Source organism: Scleropages formosus, chromosome 4 (genome assembly GCF_900964775.1).
Source record: "Scleropages formosus chromosome 4, fSclFor1.1, whole genome shotgun sequence".
NCBI classification, from domain to species: domain Eukaryota; kingdom Metazoa; phylum Chordata; class Actinopteri; order Osteoglossiformes; family Osteoglossidae; genus Scleropages; species Scleropages formosus.
The window spans coordinates 7,490,174-7,508,381 of record NC_041809.1 but is presented as its reverse complement, the minus strand read 5'-3'; the positions used below and the strand labels follow the sequence as shown (position 1 = coordinate 7,508,381).

The window sequence follows — 18,208 nt, the reverse complement described above, 5'->3', positions numbered from 1 at the left end:
GCCGCTGACCACAAAGGCACAGATGCAGGAAGATGCAGATTCATGAATTGCTGAGGACAGGAAGAGGTGACTTCCACTTCTGACAGGGCTGAAAATGGCACGTGGTTTCATCCAAAGTAAATATGAGCGATAAATTTACACAGGCATCCCGTCGAGTACATCCTACCACATTTACCACGCTGTCAGAGAGCCACACAAAAGAATGACTGACTAGAAACTTTAACAAGCAAAAATGTACAACAAATAATATATCTCACGCAAATGCAGTAAAGAGAGAAACAAACATTAATTTCCCAAAAAGTCAAGTCATTTTAAAGTAACATCAGTTCCACATATGAGAAACAAGGCCATTTCCATCATGTTCTCACTGCTGTACACTTTTCGGTTGCCACACACCGTTGATAATCAGTCTACTGAGAACACGAGGCACGTGGAACACACAGTACACTTACAGGTGCTGCTGGGAAGTCATCTGACAGCTCGTAGGGCTCTTCAGGAATCCATCGTCTGTGTTCCAGACACCACAGGATCTGGGGTACAGGATCCATTCCTTCACCACTAAATGCATTACCTCCTAGTCCTACTTTTGTTGTTATGATTATTACTATTACTATTATTAGTACTAGATCTTCACAGATTTTCTAAGAAAATATATACATTATCTACCGATTTTAAACTCCATTTCTGTTAGTAATTCAAGCCTTGAAATCTAGGGTCCTACTTGAGCATCCATCCATCCACTTGTCCAATTTTAAATGGCAAAAATTAGTTGACAGATATGTCTCTTTAACAGCAGATGACCCCCGGTCCTTGCACTTCTTCACTTCCCCAACGGCTGCGCCCTTCACCCACCCACTCAAAGGAGAGGATCCAGCAGCCGCGAGCGATGCCTAGCAGGACGTTGAGGGTCCGCCGGGGGCTGCCGGTTACCACGTGAGTGGTGGTCTCACAGACAGTGTCCACCACTGAAAAGCCCCTGAGAGTGTTCACCAGTTGGAGAACGGTGTGTCTCTTTCTGTCAGAAAGGAGGTGGTGTCCACATTACATCCAGCATGAGCCACAATATTTCACTTATTAATTTTTATGTCAATATATTCACTGAGTCTCCAATTTAGTGACATATTTCCTTGAAATAACATCTTAAAGATGCACTGCTGTAATTGCATGAACTACAGGTTAAAACAGTTGATGAACAATGATGTTATGCCATACTGAATAAAAAACGGGCCACATTATGCAGGAGAAATAACTGTATTCAGCATGGTTACTTCATAGTCAGTAAAGGTAATTTGTATTCAGGGACTCAGTGAGTCAACAATGCTACCAGCTGAACGCTGTGCAGCAATATTTACAGTGCCAAAAATTATCCACTGCACAGAAATGCGGAGACAAAGCACAAAGAAGAGTACACAGTATGACAGATATCTGCAGAAATATAATAAACACAAAGCACTCACTCAGAGGACATGCTGGTCATGACTAATGTCCTCTTTGCCTGCAAAGCAAAAAACACATACAAATGTAATTTAGCAACATGATTTCAGCTCTTATTTCCAGAAAGGTTTTTTTTCCCCAGACACAGCCTACTTAGAATCAATAAATTAACAAAGTGTTTTGCTCGTGATGAATGAAACCGCTGGTGGAGCTTTGTGTTGGACAGCATCTTACCCCTGGGACAGCTCATCTGTGCATTTCCCCTGCAGCCAGACACACACACACACACACACACACATACACAGACATACTCAGCGGAAAAGTGCTTATTTGGTGACTACAGGGGAAATAAGGTCCAAGGACACAAGTTGTAAAAGAATAGAAAATAAAAAGGGAGCTGGGTGACAGTTGGGTAAGCAGTGGATGCGCGTGACCGGGTGGGGCGGACCACCCTGCCTGCGCCTGTTAGGTGGCCCCCGGAACATGAGGGCCGATGGCAGAAGCACCTGATGGCCATTAGAGTGACAAAAATGCCTGCGCCCCTTCCTTTGCGAGGAACACAACCTGCGGGCCGCTACTGGGAAGTAGGAAGCAGCGAGGTGAAGGCTTTAGTGGCAAATTACCGCTTTTCTGCAGAATGACCCTTTGGGGGGGGGGCACAAAGGATTACATAACCCGGATATTTTTCATGATTTAAGGCCATAACAGCACCTGTGTTCTAACTTGTAGAGGATCCTTCTCCAGATTTAGAATGATTGCCTTGACATGAAGACCCAGGCCCTAAGCTTTACAGAAAATGACCTTATAACTCCAACATGGATGTAACTCCATCTGATGTATCAGAAATCACGTCTGCTTACATTCATATTTATTCATTTAGCTGACACATTTCTCCAAAGCAACTTACACTTATTTACCCATTTATACAGCTTGGTGATTCTTATTGGAGTATCTTACTCAAGGGCATTACAGGAGGAGATGAGATTCAAACCTGTAACCTTTGGAAGCAAAGGCAGCAGCTCTAATCACTACACTACCAGCTGCAGTGTAAAAGGGTTCAAGCTTTCTTTTCAAAGGGCATACTTTTAATCATTTGCATTTATTCATTCAACAATGAGAATCCAACTTAGAATAAAGAGAAGTGCATTTCAACAGACAAAAGTTTTAAATACAGACAGGAGTGTCAGAGCACACTTTGTCATATCGATTTATTGCAAGTAGTGGCCCCAGGAATTCAGAAAGAAATAGAAAACAGATAACCGTGGCAGATGCTGTAATGAAAATTTCTACAGGAATCCGGAGATGAGAGGATGAACGTAAAGGAGGTGAGAAAATCCTAGACAGGCCCAGGATGAGGTGATGGCATTTAACGTGCTTATTCTAGTCAACATATGAACTCTAATGCCAGGCCTCATCTCTGATAGCGTTATGAGGTCCAGCATGGAACATCACTCTTTTGTTCAAAATTATAGAGGCCGTTTTGTCGCGCCTTGCTTTGCCAGTTCTTCATCGCGGAGGAATTTGCTGTTGCTGTGATTCCCCACTGCCAGGTCCCAGCTGTGAGCTATTCAAGCGACCGCTGGCTGCTCAGTCACGCTTTCGGGCAAATCAGTCATCGTTTCAGGAAGCGTCTCTATAGAAGAGCAAACGAAGGCCGATATTGATTCTTGAGACGGGCGTTCCGCGCACTAATTGCATTGTCAAGCTCATAAAGGCGAAGGACGCAGTCGTTAGCGCCATCAGAGGGAACGTCTGTCATCAGCAGATTATTGCTGGAAGTCTCACCTCTTCATTTTGAGAACAGGTGAACTGGAAAGTGTTCAGTGACAACAGACCCCGCAAACAGCTTCTGATCTCCTAACACTTCTTTCTTTTTCGAGAAACAAAAAAGACTGTGACCAGGGGCATTATATCCAGAGAGAAAAGCTTGTTTTTGTTCAAGTGGAGCATTTCAAGGGAGGCTGATGGAGGGTGGGTGTGTAGATCTGGAGGTTAGCTCACTGAGCAACAACAGCAACCCGGCGACTGTCCAGCAGCAGGCCCCCCGACAGAAAGGTATCACATGAATGTGAAAACAAAGAATTGGTGTGAACTGTTGCATGATCGCGAATTCAATGCTGCTCAGTACAAACGAAGGAAATTCTTGTGGGTATGACGCAGCCTTTTTCGAGGTTGGCTGGTGAACGCTCAAACCGTTCTATTTGTGGCAAATACAGGAGCGCGAGAGGTCAGCTGCTTGTCCAGTGCTTCCCTCAGGCTGGGTTGGCAGGGGCTACGATGACAGGTGCCATCTACAGAACAATAAGGCTCAAAACTGCTACATTTACACTTATTAATTTAGCTGGCACTTCTCTCTAAAGCGATTTATGGTATTAAACTACATAGAATGAGTTACCCATTCATACAGCTAGTTATTGATTACTGCAGTAATTTATGGTATCTCACTCAAAGCTACTGCAACAGGAGCAAATGTTCAAACCCGAGTCCTACAAGTTCAAGGCGACCACTACGCAACCTCTCACATCGGAACCAAAATTTAGTTATTCTTCCATACACACGTCAAAACCTTAACAAAATAGTAATGTAACTTTCAGAATTCAGCAAGCTGAGGGTCTGAACGACAGTGCGAGAAGACATCACATTACATTTATGTGTATTCATTTTGCAGACGCTTTTCTCTAAAGTGAGAACATCTCATATAAAATACAATGTGTGTATTACAGTAGCAGGAAGAGAGACAGAGGCAGATGTGTGATTAAGTGCCGTTTCTTTCCACCATATGAACCAATGTTCATTACATGAGTAGCTGTATAAAACTTTATCAGAATATCCACTATATCACAATATCACTAAATTGACTGATGGTGGCACTAATTTACTGAATGCCCTCATGTGCATTATAATCTCACCGCAGAACTGCAGACTCATTTGACACTTTTGTCCACAGTGGTTTACAATGTGAGAATTGCACATTAAGCCACCTACAATTATGTACCCATTTATACAGCTTAGAATTTTTACATCAGTTCAGGGTACATACCTTGATCTTGGGCACTACAGTAGGAGCAGGGATTCTGTCCCATAAGAGGCTAAAGTGCAAACCACACACAAGCTTTCTTTTACCACGAGGTATATGCAAAACTAAACCAAGAAGAAAAGTAGTGACCTGTTCAATTGATTCAGCAGGTGGTTCACACAGTTTCATTACTTAAGATCTCAGAAAGAACAAACTTTCCCCAAACATTACTATCTTAGTCATGACAATTGTTCAAAATTTAGAACATGAAACTACAAAAATGTAAATAAGAAAAAAAATTCAGAAAACAAGAAATTTCACCAATCCATTTTACTGCGGACTTTGTGGAAACTGCCTACAACCACCAGTTTTTAAAAAAGATGAGCAGATGATTGATTATGAGAGCCTGTAATATGCAAGGGCCAAGACTCGAGTATTGCCTACAAACTATTGTCTGTCTGCTCCACTGTTACCCAAACCTGCTAGTAAAAAAGGGGCAGGTGAGGTCAGTGTGCCTGCACTGCTGCTGTTTCCCATCAAGACTGAGCACATGTCTGTTTGGACCCCCATCCCCTGGACCTAACCCCTTCAGAGGATCCCCGTGTAATCCAGCATGTCGGCCTGGACCCTCCACCATCTGCCTTCTCACTTGTCGAAACTTAAATCAAGGCCAACTGCAAGGCAGGCCATCACCTGGGGGGTGGGGGAAGTTAAAACTCCCTCTGAATATCTAAGATACTATTTTACTAGAGTACACCACTGAAACTTTTCTGCAGGGTCTGAAGTGCCTATGAAAGTAAGCTTTCATGAACAGCACATTGAACTTTATTACACAAAGCCCAAACAAACCTAAGGCAAATAAAAATACGAAAACAAAGATCAAACAAAATACGGTATGAACTTAAATGCATGTGTTGCCCTAAAAAAAAAAAAAAAAAAAAAAAAATAGGATTTAGGATTAGTGAAACGGCCGACGAGCCCGTAAACTGGAAGGTCGTGACACAGATTATTCAGCACATGCACGCACAGGCTCCGGAAAACCATCCTGAGTTTTAGTGTTGTGGCAGCGAAGCGGAAATCGGTGAACAAGGACCGCGGAACAGCGAGCCTTTCGTCTTTGTGCTGCGCGTCCCGAGACTCCACCTCTGTCGAAGGAGACCATTATGCTGTGTGACACAGTTCAGGTGGAGGAGATTTCAAACAGGATGCAGAGATGAAAGCGGCAAAGAGCTCCAGTTTTCGTTCAGGCTGAGGGAGCACCAATAGTGGCTGAAATGCTGTGCCACCGCCAGGTGTGGGAACGTGGGACAGCACAAATGACAGATGCACATAGGCAGGAAGCCCACAAGACTACACACTCATTCTCTCACACACACGCTGCATACACCGGCGCTCAAGAGGAAGAGTGGCGTGTCAGACTGAGATGAACTCTACAGACCAGCATGTGTATCTTTTTTAAAATTCTTATTGTTGATGCTTTTATCTAAAGATACTTAAAATGTAACAACTTGACACTAAGCAACTTAGTTATTTCACTATCCACACAACCAGGTAATTTTTACTAGGGCAATTCCAGGTAAGTGTAAACAGCCCTCATGGCTTGAGAAAATGTATACCAGTTTTTCATAGTTACCTTATTATTCTGTACAACATTTTTTCCCGCATTACGCAGTCATTTTATTTCCACGATGGGAGTTTTATTCTGTACAAAAAGGCTTGTATCAGACATTTTGGGACCAATACGCACACTTGGTATCTCAAACCCAAAACATTACTCTCCCTCAGTGGTGTCAGTCTGTCTACTGTATGAACAAATCTATTTTATTAATCTCTGAATGACCCTGGAAGCAGTGACTGCCTTAATCTCACAATCTAATAAACATGCAGTGCTACTCATTTGTTAGTAATGCTACACGGCGCCTCTAGCAGCTCTGTGTCCGTGTGCTTTGAAGTGAAAGATACAGGCAGTGATCTTGCAAACTTACTTTACTTTGTACCATAAACATCTATGATGCATGTTACCAATATGTCCCGAAAAATTTGAAAAGAACGCCGAAAAGGCATTAAGGAATGCTGCAAAGGTAGAGAAAGATACAAGAAAATAAAGTCAACGACAAATTAGAAATATTTTAAAACCTGGGAACTGTTGTTTTTACATAATTTAATGGTGTCACAGTGGAATATCTTTAATTCTGTTATGTGAGGAATGAGTATTTTGCTCAAGGTTACTATGGTGTGAGTAGGGGTTCAAACAGTTTCTTCGACTACTAATTGATGACTGCCTACTACCCCCCCACAACCGTTTACCCATATGTCTGTGACATTTACTGCATTTGCCTTCATTTTCTTAATGAAAATCAGTTTCTTACATTTAACAACTGAATCAGGTTTACAGCTACAAAACCTAGATCGACAAACTGCATTAAAAGAACCACACACACACACACATTACCTTCTTTCTGTCCACCTTCACTGCCCTCTTTTTGTGCTGCCTTTTCTGTCTGCTATACATTTCAGAACTGGTGTAGCTCACATCAGCTGCACGCTCAGTTCCACACCCTAAACCAATGTTACCGAAACATACAACAAAAAAACAAGTAAGAAAAAAAAAAAAAAAAAAAAAAACTATAGGGACAAACGACTGCAAAAAACAGGTGCATTACAGACTCAAACTGACAGCTGTAGAGTACCCAGAATTCCTTGCATGCGCATGCATGAATGAAGAAAGCACCAGATGACAAAAACCATACATGTGAAACTCTAAATTCCAAAACTGGGGGGGGGACACACTAAGTTTTAAAATACTGTTTTTGGGAAAATACTGATCCATCACATGTAACAGGTTCGCTTGACGGGTAAATGATTTTTAATTAATTATCTTTTCACTACAAAATAATGAAGTCACAGCAAAAACAGGATGTAGGTCATTGCAAGAACATGATATTAACCCTTCACTCTACTGTTCCATCACACTGACCATAGCACCTGTGGGGAGTTTATGGACAGTAATTGCATTTTAAACTGAACGATCTTCTATTCCTTTAAACAGCAGCAGCCACCACACATTTTAAGTAAAGCGCATGGAAACAAAAGCATGCAACCTGAACTCTCACATACTTTTCAAGCCCTGATCACTCTCCTCTTCGTCATCTTGGCTGAGTAGTTCTGTTCCACGTTTGTCCTGCTCGTCTGACCCATCAGCAAGAGACACTGGGTCATGGACTGCAAACCCCCGTTCATCTGTCTGATCAATGGTGTCACTGTCTCCTTCACTGATGGAGCCATGCAGATCATGCCCCTCCATGGATCTTCCTTTGTTTCTGTTAAGGGAGGCACCTTCAGGTGTGGGCATCTTGTTTCCTGTCCCCCTGCTGTCCATGGCAGCTCCCTGAGGAGACCCTGAAGCAACTCTGTGCTTACTGCCAGTGTTGGTCTCCAGGTGGCTCTTCTTGTCTCCAGGGGTGTCCTCACTGCCAACCCTCTTCCTCTTCCTCCGAGTGGGCTCCAGACAAAAGGGTGGGAGGGGGTCTGACTCAGGTGACAGGGTAACTGACAGCGGACGCCGCTGTCGGTTCCCATCCTGCTGGTTGGCAGGTGAGAAGTAGTCCTCAAACACAGTGTCCTCATCTGGGGTGGAAATGCTCAGGGGTTTGCTACGTTCCCTCAGGTCAAGAGGAATGGAAGGTTTCCTCCTTTGCCGGGGACGTTGTGGCACCTCTGTGCCCTTCATGACCCCCGTCTTCTGGCCTGCTGTGCTACCAGAGGAAGCAGAATCATCTAAAGAGACTGTAGGTCCTCTACAAACATGTACCACAGCTTTTTTATCCGAGGCCAGTTTTGTTTGGTCACTTCCTACAGCATTCACATTTTTTGGGCTTTCCATGATGGAGGCAGTTTCTGACCTCTTGCTCTTCCCCTGACTACTTTCTAGAGTTGAGATCTTACACACTGCAGAGTTTCGACCGATCTCCTCCATGGGTGACTCCAGGATTTTGCTCTTGCTGGCATCCAGATTAAAGCTTGCCACCGTTTGCCTTCGTCTTCTACCTTGTAAAGGTGCTTTTCTAGGTATTTTACCATCACTCCTCACTTCTGCAGCTGGTTGGATGACATTGCTCTCCACGGAGAAGGCAACAGCACAGTTTACCAACGACGTTTTCTTTTTCACTTGCTTCCTGTTAAATGTACTTGGAGTTTTTTTAATATTAGTATTATGAGGTAGTTTATCAGGCTTGTTCTTTTCAATGTCAGTTCCACTGGAACCCACACCAGCATGAGACAGTTTTATTGAATCTTTCCATTTTCCCTCCTTTTTGTCACGCTTTGTATGCAACTCCTCAAAAGACAAGTTATAACTGGAGTCCTCATCTGAAAGGAAAAAGAAAATTATTTTATTTCATCATCAATAATAACTTGACCGATGTAGCGTCACCGTGGTCTGAAGCCCATCCTAGAAGCACAGTTTGTGAGACAGGGCACACTCTTAACAGAACACCTGTCCACCACAGGCCAAATGCATCATTCACACGCACACACACTGGCCGAAACCGCTTGCCCCAAGTGCGGTTGCGGTGAACCAGAGCATAACCCGGCAACACAGGGCACAAGGCTGGAGGGGGGAGGGCACACACCTACAATGGGATGCCAGTCCATCACAAGGCACCCCAAGCAGGACTTGAACCCCAGACCCACCAGAGAGCAGGCACAGTTCAAACCCGCTGTGCCACCACGACCCCCATGCACTCATTCACTCAAATATAAACAAAGCACAAGCAATTTAGAGTCACCAATTCACCTGGAACATCTGTCTTTGGACAGTGGGAGGAAACACACATGAACATGAGGAGAGTGTGCAAACTTCACACAGGCTGAGCTGGATTTCAGCCCACAGCCCAGGAGCTGTACTGCATCAGTACTACCTGCTGTGCCACAGTGCTGCCCCAAACAATAATTATAATGAAAAAAATATTTAAAATGTCCATTCCAGACGATTACTTTTATTGAATTACCTTCTGGTTGCATGGAATCATGTGTTGGTGTACCCACGTCAGGTTCGTCAAAGGAAAGCTGGGACTCCACCATCTGTGAGGCTGAAAGAAGAGGCTGTTCATTGTGATACTTAAATGTTTAAGCGACACTACATGTGTTTACAAATCACTTCTATCACACCACTAAACAGTGGATTGTTCAATTTGCCAATGAAGACTCAAGTCTCGAATACATCTCTCTCCGATATGTACCAGGGGAGACAAAGTGGCACTGTGGGGGAATAACGTTACTATGTTGAATCATTAACCCCATTGTACAAAATCAAGTATCTATGAAATTCATACAGCACATTTCTCTAAAAATGTATACCTTTGACCAAGATACTTATCCTGAACTAATATAGTAAAAATGAGCAAAATGTAAGGTTAATAATTGTAACCAGCTTAGTATATAAACCTAATACTGTAGCTGACTTTGGAGACAGCATCAAGTAAATTAATAAATAATTAAATATGATATTGTATTATTGTGTGTATGGTCCTACCCCCCAAAAAGGCAAGTAAAAGAATGACAAGCCTGCTGTCTTAGGCAGGGCCAATAACAGACCTAATCAGGGAAAAGGCTACCCCTTGTGTCTCCCAAACTTCTCCTCAGGGACCCCCAGCAATTCTACAATTCTGTCTTATACCTTCTCCAGGACTAACAGCAGTAGCATGAAATAATTTATGTAAAAGTAGAGCCCACTTAGAAGAATATGGAAGAAGCTGTTTGAACCTCACCAGTCGGTGAGAGATTCTCCCTCTTCTCCTTCATTTCTTTCAAGCGGTGTGCCATAGATTCCGCTCTTCTGGACAAGGGGCTATACACTATGGCGCTCTCTTCATCAATGATGAAGGGTGATGTGTCTGAAATGGCTGTTGGGGAAAAAAATAGGTAAACACATAGGACTCAGAATACAAGTCAAGCGATGTGAGGTGTGTGGTTCAACACAGAACTCTCACGGATGTGGGAAGACGGCACCAGGTCTTTTATCATCTGGTCCAACTTCCTCTTCATGCGCCTGTTGTTATCCGGGGTCTTCTCGAGAACATCCCTTGGCTGCAGACATCGATGCTGCCATGCCAATGACAACGACAACATTATTCAGTCATACTACAAAAACAAACAACACCACCAAACCACGGATATTTTCGGTTTTGAATGTTTGTGACACTGAAAATATCAATCACTTTGCGTATAAGAAACGTGGTCATTTTAAACGGATATGTCCACTCCACACAAGTGAAAAAAGGTGACCTTTGCTTTCATACACAAGACATTTTTTTGGCTCTCTGTAAAAATATGCTGTGTCACTCCCACTTCTGAACAATGACTGCATACCCTTTTATCCACTTCAAACTGCACCTTCACATGCCTCCAAGAAGAAATTTGAATAGAAAGGGCTCCTTCTCATAATAACGTCACCTTTTCCACATTCATACTTTTGTTTGAAAGGACAGCCTTGATAAGATCCCTTTTACGATATACCAGAACACGCTACTCAAATGTTTGAATCCAAAATCCAAACTCGGAAATGTTCCTATTATTCACAAATCTAAAATTCTTGAAGTCCTACGAATGTGAGCCATACATCCCATATCTCATCAAAGCAACATAATTATGCTGCAGTTAGAGTTCACATCTGAGACAAATACTACATCTGACCCCTCCAATACTGTTGCAGACGAAGTTACTAAATTTTGTATTTATCTTGGAATTGTAGAGGCATTCACTGAATTTTAGTACTTGTTTCCCAGTCGATTAATTTTTTCTAACACTAAATAATGCAGATTGATAACATAGCTACAGTTATTGGATGAACATTATCATTAGCCTAAACTCTAACCATAACCCCATTTCTGCTGTTGTCTGTAGTGATCTTACCTTTCGGTTTTTGACTACTTTATTCACTGTGCTCTCCTCATTTATAGCAGGATATGACTCTTCATCCACATGCTGACCACTAGCTTTACACCTGTAAGCAGAAGAAGAAAAAGAAAGTACAGTAAACTGCATTTAATTTCAACGAGTATGTTGAACTATTATCGCCATCTAGTGGTTGGAGTATAAACTACCCAATATTTTGTGACTGGTATTCAAGAAATGCGTAACATGACCAGAAGAAAAATCAGCTTCTTTGAATATGCATGTGCATTGATACATTACCCATCCACCCAGAGAACGGAGACCAGCTTGACACCTAATTTCTTGGCTTTGTTCCATGTGGACTGATGGCCATGATTGAACACCACATGAGTCACCTGTTTGTTAAAGGTCTTTGATACCTGAAGTAGCAATGTGAGACAAGGCATTCTATCAATGTGAGAAAACTCCAGAAGAAAGTATGAGTAAAGTAGAACTAGGATCAACCCAGTTCAATTTTATTCAGACATCTGGATGTCATAATAGAAGAAATTGTTCAAAAATGAAATATATAATTCATACTACACTTCATTGAAAATTAAGACTCCACAGAACAGTTATGATGTTTCTCTGGTAACACAACATATCCTAGAGAAATACATTTATTAAAGTGCTAAAGTGTTATAGTCACACGAGTCTTTTCTATGCTCATATTACTTAGATATATATATCCCTTTAAATAACTTGAAAAATTTTTCCCCTTCAAACATTGTCGTTTTGTACTTTATTATTCTGATGCTTTTCCGTTACATTAAATGTGACAGGTGCTCATTCAGACCCATCAAATTCCTTGTATGTGCAAACATACTTGCCCAGTGAAGTGTTATTTTTACCCCTCTCATCATAATAGAAAGTATATGAACAGCTTTCCTCTTGTCAGATAAAGAAGCTCCCACTCAGAGTGCTAAGCTCACCTCCGCCCCCATGTCCTGCAACTGGCGAATAAAAGGTCTGGAGTAATTCTCTGTCCTGCTGGAGGACCACACGTCAACGAAAGCGACAACATCTGTAACAAGAAAATGCTTTAGGGATGGAAATACAGGTAAAAGTCCTTCGGTAACATCAATGGCACATAACAGCAGCTTTCCAGTTAAGTTCAGCATTTAAGCTGAGAAGCTTCAAGTTGTAAATACATGTCGCATTACAGTACATTTCGGACACTGATACCTTTCAGAGCGGTTGCAGGTGTGGAGGTTGATGTCATCTCACTATCTGAAACGATCCTCTTCAGCTTCCTAACCTGACCAGAGCACAATAAACGAGGAATATTATTGCACTTAACTCCCATAAAGTGAAACAAGACTTGCTCTAGATAGAACACTTCACAAAAGAGAAACACCCACTCCCTGGAAAAAAATATTAGCACTCTGCCCCTGAAATTCCATTTCCCCGCATCACAGCACTGTGCCTCAAGTGTGGCCAAATCTCAGGCTGTAACTACATTTAACACAACAAAAATAAAAATGTCTGCCGTCATGCGCGTGAAGACTACAGGCATTCTCTGCGATGAATGCCATCACTAGATAAACTCGTTCCTTGCGTCCCCTGGGGACCGACATGTGAGATTAAAGAATATACTACAATATGCCAAATTAAGCTGTCTGAGAACAAGAATAGGCTTCCCTAAATGAATCAAACAGCAGGCTCCAAACGCAAGAGGGGGGAAACTAAATTGACTTCCATTAATTTAATTTGCCTTTTTCACTGCTGCCATGCTGAGAGCTTCTGCGAGGATGTGGTTGAGGTGAGCAGGGGGAGGGGAGCGGAAGACAAGCAAAACAGATGACTGCTTTCATTTCAGACCCAGAAGAGGCAAGGAATTACATTTGCATCTTGAGTGAAATGTGATCAATTAAAGATACACCCTTCGGCCACGACTTTTGTTTTTTTTAATGCCGCACTCTTCTCCACTCGGGAGATGATTAAAAAAAAAATCAGGACACAAACTAGAAGACGAAAGAGCTATTTTGGGAAGTATTATATATTTTTCTACTCTAGTGACAACAAACAAACAGAATTGCACACATGGGTGACTTTTAGAAATGAGCCTTCTTAGAGCTACCAAAGTGGTGAGTCCCAGCACACTGCCAAAGATGGCACTGGACAGCAGATCGCCTGCAGTCACTCCCTGTCATTATGGTTACTTAGTTAACTAACAACTTCATGCAAAGTTCCTTACTATTTAACAATTTAACCATGCCCACAGCTGTTTTTTCCCCCCCCTAACGCAGGAATCAATTCAGACCCATTGCATAGCGCTCACCCTCCAGCCACACTGCTGCAATTTAACCTCAAAGTGTAAAAGTCAAAAGATCTCATGATTACCACTGTATTCCCCCACAGCGCTTTAATTTTCGCAAAGTAGTTCTATAGTGCTTCTCATATGCCTTTGATTTAAAACAACTTGAAAGCCACAGTTTCTGAGCAGACCTAGGTGTTTGACTGGAGAAATCCAGGTTCACCAGCACCTATCTGGGTGAGAAAGATTTCTTGGGAAACACTGACTGAACCACAATGTCAGCAATAAAAGCAAACAAGAAGGACAGCTGGCAGTGTAGAAGTTAGAACTGCTGCCTTACACCCAAAGGTTGTAGGTCTGAGTCCCATGTCCAGCTGTAGTACCTTTCAGCAAGGTACTTAAATTGCTCCAGTAAAATTACCCAGCTGTATAAATGGGTAAATATGTGTAAGTAGCTTAATTGTCACTTTGGACAAAACTGTCAAGCATCAAATGAATGAATTAAACATAAAAGCAATAATTATAATGCCATAGCTTTAACTAGATGATTTCAGTACAGTCAGTGAACATTGGTCACAATCACCAAACTTGTCTTCTGCGTGCAAAGACAGATATGGAATTTCTTTTTTTTTTTAAAGATCATATTTGCTTCAGGCCCACAGTCTCACTTCCAAAGGCCTGGCTTCGTTTCCTTCAGCAACAAAATCACTGCTACTGTTATTAACAGTGTTAAACTGACTAAAACGGACGTACTTGCATCTAGTAACTCACTCGCCATGCAGCGTGACAACAATGGAGAAATCTTAATAAATATCTAGAAATATCAAAAAACGCCACTCACTCGCCATGCAGCGTGACAACAATGGAGAAATCTTAATAAATATCTAGAAATATCAAAAAACGCCACTCACTCGCCATGCAGCGTGACAACAATGGAGAAATCTTAATAAATATCTAGAAATATCAAAAAACGCCACTGATTGACAAAGTGAATGGAACAAACAAGGCGGAAGTCGGCACTGCTCACGTGCAACGTGTTTTGCCATAAACATTAACTTAGGCGAACTACCTTTCAGCCTCAGGATATGTCGCTGAATACTGCAAGAAGTAACCTCCTCCAAGCGAAACATAACAATTATTTATGCTTAAAATCGTTATTTACGAAGAATTAACATATTTACAAATCCACGACAAACCACCTCAGCCCCACTGCCGTAACTTGGCGCCTGTAGTTTCAACGCGCTAAGCATTATGGGAAAGTCTGAGCGTTCAGGGCGGCCATTGGTCCAGAACCGAAGTTGAGAACGTCTATTGGTTCTGAGAGGCAGTTCTGACGCCTATTGGTCATAGGTTAGGGGCGCGAATCTTTCAGGAACGTGAGTTCGGAACGCTCATTGGTCCGGGAGACAAACTCGGAACGACTACTGGTTTGGAGTTTGAGATCTGGATTATCATTGGTCGGCTGACACCGCCTGGTCACTCCAATGAGCCTCCTTTAATTTTCGGTATTCAGTATAAATACAGTAAAAGTAAGAGCTGCGTGGTTGTCCTTATATATGTTTTAAAATTTGCGCATTTTCCAAAACGTATTATGCCAAAGCCCTACTTAAAAGCACATCAGTTTTATATTCCTTTTGGTTTATGAACTTTCCCGTTACCTTTAAAAAGATTATGGAAATGATGGAAGTCTCTGGTTTATCCTCTGACCACTTTTCTTTTTTACAAATATGAAATTTGCCTTAAAAAAAGTAAATGAATCTCAAACACAAATTCCCCTTTAATCCCTTCACACCTCAAATGATTCAGCCATCAGAAATATCCTATGGTATGTTTTTTTTTCGATTTTCTTTTTGATAAATTTAATCACACCACACTGTGTTTGCAGAATCTGTGAAAACACAGAGGAGAATTTAATTTTGTGATAAACTATGAGAACTTGGGAAACAAATGCCTTTTGTACTCTGCAGATCTCTTTTCCCACAGTTAAGCTCATTTATGTACATACATGTCCTGAATTAATAATTTCTCATGATAAAATAATACCTAATTAAAATTCCTAATGCCTAGTACCTGAAATTAAAACATTAATATGCAATCAAAAAATGCAAATAGGCAATAAGACAGGACACATCCTTTTCTACAGTAGCTGTCTGTAAAAAATAACTTTGATTATCAATTGTAAAGAGACGAATAAATCCTTGGTGCCAACACAGGTTGGGTTGCGGCCTATTAGCTGTGTGGGTTCTGGGTCTGGTCTATAATGGGATCCTGTATATAACAGGATTTTTTTCTACCCCATTATCGATAGGACCCCATCAAAGGCAGGACCACAATATGGACCATTGTGTATAATGGTGTCCTCTTTAGGCCCAAGGTTTGCAGAGTAGACTCAGTGTCACCTAATTATAGTCCTAACCAGATGTGTGAAAAAAAGCAGCAAATAATGAAATTAGATTTTTTTCTTCAGTTAAAACACTGCCACACTTTTCCTTCTGTTTTGAAGTAAGGAAGGAAGCCCTAAGGTGGATTGCTGTGATGGACAGGATGACATTTCACTTTATTTTCCCTCTGACAGCCATCTCACTCTACTGCACCGCTTTCCCCTTTGATGTATATTTCTATGCAGTACAAGGAAGGAAAATAATATTTGAGTGGCGGGACACGTACAGATGAGGTTCCTGAAATCTGTGCACTTGTCAGAACACGTGAACACAGAAGGGAGATGTGAATGGAAGGTAAAATTAAAATCACGGCGAGGGAGAAAAAAGAGCAGCGATATGCCTTGAGGTGGGCTTGGCTTGTTGAAGAGCCCTCATGCCCAGATGACAAGCAGGAACAGCTTTTTTTTTGTTCTTTTTCTGTTTCTGCTTACATACCTGTAGGGTGTGGTAAAAACAACGCATTTCTTGACTTACAATGTACCCAGGTGCGAATATTCTTAAGACTGAGTGAGATCCTGTAATTATTACTAGCTGATGAGGGTATGCGTGTCTTGTATTTCTGTTACGGGAGGCTGAAATACATATTTTGTAATTATTTTTAAGAATGATTATGGATGAATTGTGCAAGTTGTCCTGGTTTCTTAGAAATGTACCTACCACGATTACTTAGGATGCATTTATCCTCCATAGCGATTACCAGCAGAAATTGAAGGTGTGACTCGAATTTGTCGTCTGTAGTCCAACAGGTGGTACAGAGTCTAAAGAACCAAAAGACTGCAGGTTCCAAAGGGCCCCCAAAAGGGCCCCTAATTCTGTGCCATTTAGGCTTTTGAAATGAATAGGAAAGAATTGTTGCTAAGCAACTGAGCCATATCAGAACAGCGTCATCACTTCCTGGGATCCCAGGTGGCTGGGGATAAAACTGAAATAATCTGCAAACAAAACACAGAGAGCAAAGGAGCTGGTGAAATCCACAACAGGCAGTTGAGTTCACATGGTGTAATGAAGACGGAGTGCTATTCAAACATTTGTAATGAGCATGAAACACGAGAACATGGCACTGTTCGTGAACATTATTAGTGATGCGATCACTCCAAGTGGCTTGATGAGGTTCTGAGATAAAAAAAACTTCACTGAAAATAAAAATATGAATGGAAAAGTGGGACAGCTGGTAGCGTAGTGGTTGGAACAGTTGTCTTTAGGTTGCTGGTTCAACTCTCACCTCCAGCTATAGTACCCTTGAGCAAGGTACTTACCCTAACTTGCTCCAGTAAAGTTACCCAGCTGTATAAATGGGTAAATAATTGTGGGTAGATTAACATTGTGAGTCACTTTGGAAAAAAGTGTCACCGAAATGAATAAATGTAAAAGGGGCTGTTATGTTGAAGTAACTGATGACCTGCAAATAGATTACAGAAATTTCAGTGTGTTAAACCAGAATTTATGACAGCAACCAGTGACAGCAGGAGAAATATTATACCTATTCTGGCAAGGTAGGTAATTGTTTGGCAAATATTCAATTTTAAACTTTAACACTGAGCTATGATTCTTTAAATCAAAGGCTAACAACCAAAATATATTACAGTCAGAAATATAATGTATTTCAGGAAGGGTTAGCAATTGGAGTAAAATTTCTTCCAGTGACTAATATACAAGTGAAAGTTAAAAAGTACCCGCAGTAGTATTTATAAAAAAGTTTAAACATTATTGCTGACACTTTTCGACTTGCCCTTGTTGAATCAGAAATATTCTCCAAAAACCAGGCCGAATTCCAGGACACTCTGCAGAAATATTCTATGCACATTGAATTGATTAGATATTGAGGAAATCCTAACAGGGTGCTGATCAACACATTTCAAATAAAATGTTGAAACTTTCTAAATGCTCATTATTGTTTCAGGAACATTTTTTTTTCAGAGTAGTGGTTCATTCAAAACATGAAATTGGTTCACGGAAGACTTTTCTTGACTCTTTGAGTTGCGCTGTGAGAGAACTAGAAAGTGACATCAGGTAGAGTATTAAAAATTCATTGCTACACATTATAAATGTAGAGGTTCTACAATAAATTATAGGCTCACTCAGGAGCAGATATAATCAGTTATCCAGAAGAAGCACATGGTTCTACTC

At 41.4% G+C, this 18,208-nt stretch overlaps 1 protein-coding gene across 3 annotated transcripts in view; it reads right to left on the bottom strand.

Annotated features, from left to right (window-relative positions):
- mcph1 (microcephalin 1) overlaps positions 1-14,849 on the bottom strand; it is a 43,444-nt gene extending 28,595 nt beyond the window's left edge. The window contains exons 1-13 of one of the 3 annotated variants that reach the window (XM_018749235.2): positions 14,710-14,849; positions 12,569-12,641; positions 12,316-12,407; positions 11,645-11,763; positions 11,363-11,453; positions 10,441-10,552; positions 10,219-10,353; positions 9,460-9,540; positions 7,568-8,818; positions 6,903-7,009; positions 1,458-1,495; positions 853-1,015; positions 453-530 (exon numbers count right to left, since the gene is read on the bottom strand). In XM_018749235.2, coding sequence (XP_018604751.2) covers positions 453-530; positions 853-1,015; positions 1,458-1,495; positions 6,903-7,009; positions 7,568-8,818; positions 9,460-9,540; positions 10,219-10,353; positions 10,441-10,552; positions 11,363-11,453; positions 11,645-11,763; positions 12,316-12,407; positions 12,569-12,605 — 2,304 coding nt within the window. In that variant the 5' untranslated portion in view covers positions 12,606-12,641; positions 14,710-14,849. Of the gene's footprint in view, positions 1-452; positions 531-852; positions 1,016-1,457; positions 1,496-6,902; positions 7,010-7,567; positions 8,819-9,459; positions 9,541-10,218; positions 10,354-10,440; positions 10,553-11,362; positions 11,454-11,644; positions 11,764-12,315; positions 12,408-12,568; positions 12,772-14,411; positions 14,473-14,709 lie in introns of those variants that run through there. The other 2 variants (XM_029251545.1, XM_018749234.2) reach the window with 2 other exon arrangements.
- Between the last annotated feature and the right edge of the window lie 3,359 nt (positions 14,850-18,208).